General features: G+C 36.5%; 1 protein-coding gene across 1 annotated transcript; it reads right to left on the bottom strand.

The window, feature by feature from the left end:
- Window positions 1-4,006: 4,006 nt before the first annotated feature.
- Window positions 4,007-4,975, bottom strand: LOC118829498 (olfactory receptor 6C4-like). Its single transcript, XM_036736495.1, has one exon. It carries the CDS (start codon window positions 4,958-4,960, stop codon window positions 4,007-4,009), a length of 954 nt encoding a protein of 317 aa, XP_036592390.1. The 5' UTR covers window positions 4,961-4,975.
- Between the last annotated feature and the right edge of the window lie 3,812 nt (window positions 4,976-8,787).

Raw genomic sequence — 8,787 nt, 5'->3', positions numbered from 1 at the left:
GGAAATGTCTGAGGCCAGATTTGAACTCATGTACTCCTCACTCCAGGCCTGCCACTCTATCTACTGCTCCACCTCACTGCCTAATTCTACAGACAAATTCTACACAAAGTTACAGCTGTCTGAAATACTTAAGCAGCCCCTCTATGCTTTCACAATCTATCCAGGGCTGTCCAACCTTAGGATTTTATGGAAACAATAGACAATATATTTTGATTCGCCATTTTAGCGAGAGCTCTATGGTAGCTGGGCTTCGTTTACTAAAGCATTTATGTAAATTTCTATGCTTGTAGGTGGGTGGGCTGCATAAATTTCACTGCAGGCTGCATACGGCCTGGGGGCTGCCCTGATCTGCACAGTTCTTGTTCAAATACTAAATACAACCTAACATACTGCAAACCTTTTTCTGATCTTATACCACTGTAACACTTGGGGTGTCCGTATGTTATCCTCTTCTCTTACTACGTGACCAACATTTTTTTTCTGATCACACATGTCCTTTATATGTCTTATGACACTCTTTACAATAAATCACCATAATGGCTTTTCCAAGCCTTTTTCATTTCTCCTCAAGCCTCCCACAGCTCACTCTTCTCCTTCCCTTTCAACTGAGAACCTGGCCTCATATTTCATTGAAAAAATTAAAGTCATTTGCAGAGATCTCCCTCTTATTGTTAGAATTGACCTGTCACTAGGCTAGCTAGGCTTTAGTTGACACAAGTGATGCCATATTTAATCACTGATTTATTCACCTATGTATCAGTAAGTTCCTATGTACTCAATACTATTTGAATCAGCCACATTTAGGTAAGGAGTGCAAAACTCTAGTGATCATATTCAATTTAGCAAACTTTACCTAATCAGGTATGGAAGGTTAGCATTTTTTTCCTAATCACAATGTCCTTGTGTTTGATAGGGAGGCAATCACAGACCAGACTACTCACTGATTGAATAGCCCTAAGACCTCCTTCTCACTCATTCCTTGTGAATTTCTCCAGAAACAACAATCAGATAAAAGAACAGAGACACAGAAATTTGGCTTCTCCATCAGGGTATGTGTCCCACTGTACACCCAAGCCCCTATTTGTGCATCTGTAGGGCTGGAGAGTAGCATGCTTGCATACCAGTGAGTAATAAACCACTTCACTTGCAATTTTTGAGCAATTATATCCCTTCTCAGTAACATACTCATGATCTTTTCACACTCTCCTGCTCCTTATCTCACATCAGTCATATACCTGCTACTGATATCTTTTCCTTCACTCCTTTCTCACATGAAGAGGTTGGTCTTCTTCTTGCCAAGGCAAATCCCTCTACATACGCAAGAGATTAAAAATCCTCACATCTCCAGTAGATTACTCTATTACACCTAGTCTCTGACTAACATTTAGTCTTCCTCAACTAGTGGCTCTTTCCCATAGACACAACCATTTCTCCCCTTCTTCAAAACATCCTCACTTAATTCCTCCATCCCTGCCAGCTGTTGTGCTGTATTTCCTTTCTCTCTTTTGTGGCTAAACTCCTTAAAAAGATCATCTAAGATGGGGGTATTCTCTTACATTCATCTCTAGCTTCTTAACTTTTTACAGTTTTGCTTTCAACCTCATCATTTTGCTGAAACTCTCTCTCTCCAGAGCTAATGATGATCTCTTAATTGCCAAATCCAAGGGCCTTTTCTCAGTTCTCATTCTTCTTGACCTCTCTGCAGCCTTTGACACTGATGACCACCCTCTTCTCCTTTATACTATCTAGGTTTTTGTGACACTACTCTCTGCAGTTTCTCCTTTTAGCTATGTGATCATTCCTTCTCTGTCTCCTTTGTTGGGTCTTTACTAACATCATACCTGCTAACAATGTACAAAAAAATGAGGGACCTCTTTATGTTTTCATTGAAAAAAAGAAATTGTAGTAGAGAAAATATGCGTTTGATAATACAAAAATATATTTTGCACTTTGAAACTGGTGCATCCAACAGAAAAAAGAACAGAAAATATTGAGAAAACATTTTGTTTTACATTTAAATGAAGTCTCATACTGGAAATCTCTCAGTGACAATGTTATAAGTAGGATTCATTCTGCAAAAGACAGTCAATAGTAATTCTTAAAAGATACAAATTTTCAAAAACTACTTCAAGATTGTTCACCACTCTTTGATAGTAGTAGAATTCAACATTAAAATATGTCTGAAGTACCTGTTATATTGATTAAATTAACAAATGATGTTAAAACAGATAAAATTCAAAATTGAAAATATTATGGAGCAATGGGAAGACTACTTGTCTTCCCAATCTAATGTAGATTTGTAAATTTGTGCCATAATTTTGAAAAGCAATATTCAATTCAATGCAAAACTGTTTATCATGCACCTCCTTTGTTCAAATTACTGACAAATGGTGACATACAGTAAGAGTTACAAAACTATTCAGATCTTTGGCCTAGGGATCCAATTACTAGGACAGTGTTCTAAGAATATTATTGAAAGAAAAATGAAGATTTCTTTGAATAAAAAATCTAATTATTAAAAAAAATCTCTAGGATCTTTATCATGATATTAAACAACTGGCAGTAAGCAATATGCATAATGATGAGAGAATGATAGAATTAATTATATGAACATGATAGTTTTACATACAATAGAGTAACAATATGAAGAATACAAAGAAATAAAGAAAAAACTGAAAAAAAATCGAGAGGGAAGAAAGCACTATCTGGATAGTAATTTACACATTGACAAAACTGTATAAAATAATAAAAATAATCAATGACAGGCACAAGTCTATAAAAATGACAGGAAAAAGAAAAGAGAAAGGAAGAGGACACTGAAGGAAATAGAACTATTTTTGTCACTCTTTTGCTAAAATTAACATATATGCAAAAACAGAAAGCTGGCTTCAAAGTTAAGGTCTGGCTTTAAAACCTAGATCTTACACATGCTGGCAGTGTCACCCTGGTAAAGTCACTCAACCTCTCAGGGCTCTGGGCAATTATCAGTGGCAGAGGAGATGCTGGCCTGTCCCAGTAGAGGGAATTTTCTTTCTGGGAGTTTACTGTACCAATGAAATAACAGTTCCATATTGAAAAATGGAAAAAAAAAATAGAGAATTTGCAATTTCTAGTTTTAAATTGCATAACATGTTTTACTTGGATATTTTGAATATTCATTTTTGGTGATAAATAGTATACTTTAAAAAATCAAGTAAGCAATAAAAAGTACATGGGAACACAGGCTACTACATACTAATAGAAATTTGTGCCCCAATGAAGAGAGGTGGCAGTTTTTGCTGAACTTAGCCAATGGTCATATCACTTCTTGATCATTTGCTTAAATTTTGAAGTCCACATTTCAAGGAGGATATTCTAGTCTGTTGCCTCATCATAGCATTGAGGTTATCTAGTTATTGTTTGTCTAAGTTAGTGAATCATAAGCTCTGGTATGCTGCAGAAGCTTGAAATACTTTGAGTTTGGTCCTAGAACCAAATGGAGTGCTGTCCAAGATCATCTTAAAAATATTATGGAGATGCTCACCAACAACAAATTGACTATAAGGGGATGAATCCACTGGCCATCATAATTGCCATGGCTAGTTAGCAAATTACAGCCACAGTGAAGGATTTGAAAACTATATGATGCGGCAAAAGTTTAGGAAGACTTCTGCCTTGTCTCGTCTAGCTTTTGGCTTCTCTGGCTAAGTTAGATGTCTAACTTAACAAAGAGAAGATTATTCAATCAATAATGGCATTTTATATGGAGTATGATACTTATTCAGAATAGATTCTAAAGGCAAAACTCAAAACAAGTGAAAGATTAATAAAGGCACATTTTGATTCAATATAAGGAAAATTCTAAGGATTCAAAGTGTCCCAAAATGGGATTAGTTATTCAGGGAGATTGTGAGTATTTTTCACTTAATGTTTCCAGGGAAATTATGGAGGATCACTGGCCCAGGATTGTGTGGACGGGGCCTCCTATATCGGCTTGTCTTAGATGACTTTAAGTTTCTTTCCAACTCTAAAATTGACTCTGTCTCATGGATTTCATTCTGTATAGAGCATCTCTCAATGCCTTTTTGACTTGTTTATTCCGTAGTGTATAAATGAAAGGATTCAGCAAAGGGGTGATCACAGTGTTCACAAGCGCTGCCTCTTTGTTGTCTTCTAGTCTATCAGCCTGCTTTGGTTTCACATATATAAAAACACAACTTCCATATGTCAGAAAAAGGACAAGGAGGTGGGAAGAACAGGTGGAAAAGGCTTTCTGTCTCTCTTTGGCAGATGGAAAATTGACTATTATAGTTATTATATTGATGTATGATATGACTGTTATGGTGAGGGAAGATAGGATGATAACTACAGAAAGACAAAAGAATAATGATTCAACAGTACTGGTGTCAGAACATGAAAGATGCACCAGAGGACCTAGGTCATAGAAGAAATGGTTGATGACATTAAAGTCACAGAAAGATAACTGAGAGACCATTAGGATTGGACCAATGATTAGTATGAAACCCAAAACATAGCAGGATAAGACTAAAAGGAAACAGACTCTCATGTTCATGATGCTGTGGTAACGTAGAGGGTTACAGATTGCCATATACCTATCCAGGGACATCACAGCCAAAAGGAAGAAGCATGTTGACCCCAAAAATAGAAAGAAAAAGCTTTGGGTGAGGCAGGCAGCAAAAGAAATTTTTTGCATTCCTGAAAGGAAAATTGCTAGCAGTTTGGGAATAACAGTTGTTATAAAACAGCTTTCTAGGAAAGAGAAGTTACTTAGGAAAAAATACATTGGTGTTTGGAGGCAGCGGTCAGCCCATGTGATGGTGACAATAACGATGCTTCCCATGATGGCTACTAAGTACAAAAGCAAGTGGACGATAAAGAGAGGTTTCCCCAGGTGTTGGACAGCAGGAAATCCTTCCAGGATAAATTCTTGGACATTTGTCAAATTATCTACTTTCACCATGTGCTCTGCAGGACCTATAATGTGTAAAAGATGATTGTTGATGAATAGATATTATGAAAGGGAAGGGAAGTAATCATATTTATATGCTGTACGCAAAGAGAAACATGAAAGGTGACACTTTGTCCAAATTAAAAGGGTTCTTTCCTGATTGAGTGGAAAAGGAAACATTAATCTTGCAAATCTTCTAGTGAGATACTTGAGTTTGAAAGAGGACTCAATCAGCATGTATTTTAAATGTATGAAATTGTCAGCCTATTTCAAATCGAATTAACTGACATGGGATAAACTCAGTAGGTAAAAGGAGTAAAACCTAGTTTGCAATTTTAGTTTCTATTATCCATCTAAAAATGGTGATTGCCATTCTCATTGGTTGATTTCATATTCTAGACAGTTTTGGGAGGCAGACATAACTTGTGACTTCATTGACATAGGGAGCTCAGGAATGGAGCTTAGCAGTTATTCTGCATCTTACAATCTTAGAGAATTTACTGTAGCAATGAGAGGGTATGTGATTTGCCCAGGGTTATACAGCCAGTAAGGGTCAGAGACAGGGCTTAAACCCAAGACTTCCAGCCTAAAAGGCTGTCTGTCTTTCTACTACACAACTATCTCTCATTTTAGACATAACAAAAATTAAACTTTTTCCTGGTATTTTTTAGGCAATAGCTTACATTTCCATAGCACTTTATAGCTTACAGTTCATTCTGAAAAGGTCCTCAACAGAGACATATAAAATAAAGAGTTATTATTATTATTCCCGTTTTATAGGGGAGAAGGCTGGGCTTCAGAGAGTTCAAGTTATTTGCTTAAAGTCACAAGGGATCAGAGCCTTGCCTTGAATCCCAGTCTTCTGACATAAAATCCAGTGTCTTTTTCTTAAATCACATTATTATATTTCTTTTATTTCAGTAATTAATATTCTATCTTTAAGGAAAGTTTTTGTTATAAAACAACAGCTGACCCAAATAGCAGTTTATGCTAATGTTGAAAAATATAAATATATTTAACCAAAATAATAACAAATCTTTCCAGAAAATAGTCAATGGAGCATCAATTTCACCTTATTCAATGCTTAGTTTTATTAGTTGAGAGGCAATAGGATGTAATGCAGACAGAGCTGGCCTCAAACTCAGGAAGACTTGGAATCAGATTCTATCTTTGGCATATATGGGCTATGTGACTGTGAGTAAGCCATTCAAAACTCTCAGTGCCCTGGATGGTGTCAAATTTACAGCCCTTAGCTGCAGGCTGCCCACAACCCTCCTCAGTGTGGCAGGAACAAGATCAAAATTCAGTTGCTTTCTGATCTAAATATATTGATGTATTAATAAAAAAGCAGTAGATAAACGTATGGTTTTCTAAGTCAGTGTGTGGCCCATGGAGTTCCTTATGTATGATTTAGTGACCCCCTTTCTATTTGAATTTGACACCACTGCTCTGGACAGTTCCCTAAAACTATAAGTTTCAGAGAAGGTCCTGACCTGTATAAGTAGACGGAATTTCCCCATCTGGGATTTCCCTATACTAGTGAAATCACACACATAGTCTTGATGACTAATTACTTACTATTTATCATAATAGGAACTGGAATCTAACACTTCTGGAAACAAGGATTACTTTTGTTCCAAGATGAGGCATCAAGGTAAATGGAAGAAAACATAGCATATTAATAGTGAATCAGAAGTCTATAGTGCAGTGAATATGCTATTGGAAATTACTTGATGGAGCTACGTTATGCAAAACAATGGCAGCCATGTGGTACAGTGGATACAGTGTTGGGTCTGAAGTCAGAAAGACTCAGCTATCTGAGTTCAAATCCAGCCCCAGATACTTCCTAGCTGTGTGACTCTGTGCAAGTCACTCAACCCTATTTGCCTCAGGTTCCTCATCTATAAAATGAGCTTGATAAGGAAATGGCAAACCACTCCAATAACTCTGCCAATGAAACCCCAAATGGGATCATGAAGTGTCTAACAATATTGAAATGATTGAACAACAATATGTGAAATGGCTATCAAATCCATCCAGATTTCTGGCTTTGTCAATGAAGACCTTGCATGAAAGGAGTGTTGAAGTCTAAATAGTGATTTCAAACTTAAATAGAAATGAGGCCTGCTAAACCATACAAAAGGAGCTCTGCTGACCAAATATTGCCTTAGAAAACCACATATTAACAGTATCCATGTTCTATTGATTTTTATTCATTTTGTTAAATATTTCCCAATTACATTTCAATCTGGTTCAGGCCTCAGTGGCCGGTCCCCAGTCAATGTTTGGCATCTCTAGTCTGTGTAACCATAAGGGTGGCACCATTAGATAAACAAGCAGATTGAGGAGATACTTACACATCTGGGTTTGCAGGGCCCAGAAGTTAGAATCTTGGTTTCCTTTTGTTTTTATCTTCTACCACCTACACTGAGATAAATGGAAAAAGAAAAAAAAAACACTTGCATTTCTGATATCCCCAGGTTATGAGAGGAAGACTTTAGAGAGACACTTGAAGACAGGGATAATAAAGTCTATTTTTATTTTCACTTCTTTTTTCTCCCACCTCCCAATCCCCCAGTTAAGTTTTGAAACAATGCTCAAAACATACACAAACATAGGATTTTAGCTACACACACACACACACCTTGTTTGTTGAAATCCAAAGACAGATTAATCAAACCTCTCTATTTGTTGAAACTTTAGTAAGAAAGCCTGACTCCCTTCCCTCATATCTTTGAAAGTTCTCCTTTCCCACCCCTCAGGGCAATGCATCCTGTGAAATGAGGAAAGCTTGAGTGCTAAGTGTTTATCTAAAGGAGAACAAAGTGCCCTCAGCTAGATTTTCTTTTTCCTTTACGTATATTTTCTAGGACACATACCTATATGTTGCATTCTTCAATTTCGTGCCCCAGTTCCCAGAATTAGACCCTCACACCATTCAGAGGTAAGGACTGATCTTCATTGGTGGTCCAGAGCACCTATGATATGTTTCTCACTAGATTATTTATAATGGCCAAGCATAAAGCACCAAGACCAACAGGCAGATCTTTGACATGCCCAGAAGTGATTAGGATTGGCAAGAACAAAATGTTGAAGAAGCCAAAGCCTGGGGAGGATTCTCTTGAGATAGTAGAGATTCCCTTTAGGAAGCTAATTGGTCACTTCTGAAAATCTGAAAGTGCAGCATTAAGATTGTATTTATTTTTTCACTGTTTTTTTTTATTTTCAAAAAATTTTCCTCACATTTCAACATGTCTCCTTGCCAGTTTTACAAAGTGGGATGGATATTTTATAAACAAAATCAAAGAAAGGAACCAATAATAAGTGCTTAACTTTAGGTACCTCTGCATAAATAAAGTATAGGTAATAAATGATATAACCTGGAAATCTTAATCAAGGAAGCAAGTCTGATCTCATCAGTTCTCCTGAGACTTGGGTTATGGGACTCAGGACTACAATTTGGCTTCACAAGGATTCTTACCTTTTTGTGTCATGGGCCCATTTGGTGGTATGGGTCATCTTATAGATTTCCTTCTCAGCAAACTATTTTAAGTATGTAAAATAAAACACATGAGATCATAACGGAGACCAATTATGATGGAATCAGTGTATTAAAATACTAAAAAAAGGAAAGAAAAATAATCCCAAGTTTAGGGAGCCCAAATTAAGAATTCCTGTTCTAGAATGATGTTGTTTATTCAAATTGAACATTAATATATGTCATATGTGATATATTTATGGTTTCCTATAGCAGAAATTTCATGCTTTAAAAAATGTCAGAAGCAATACTTGGACCATATGTTGTAGATCTCTTTCTTATCTATTAGGTGGTGGGTGCA

The sequence above is a fragment of the Trichosurus vulpecula genome, chromosome 8, assembly GCF_011100635.1.
Source record: "Trichosurus vulpecula isolate mTriVul1 chromosome 8, mTriVul1.pri, whole genome shotgun sequence".
Lineage (NCBI taxonomy): Eukaryota > Metazoa > Chordata > Mammalia > Diprotodontia > Phalangeridae > Trichosurus > Trichosurus vulpecula.
This window is presented reverse-complemented; position numbering and strand designations above follow the sequence as displayed.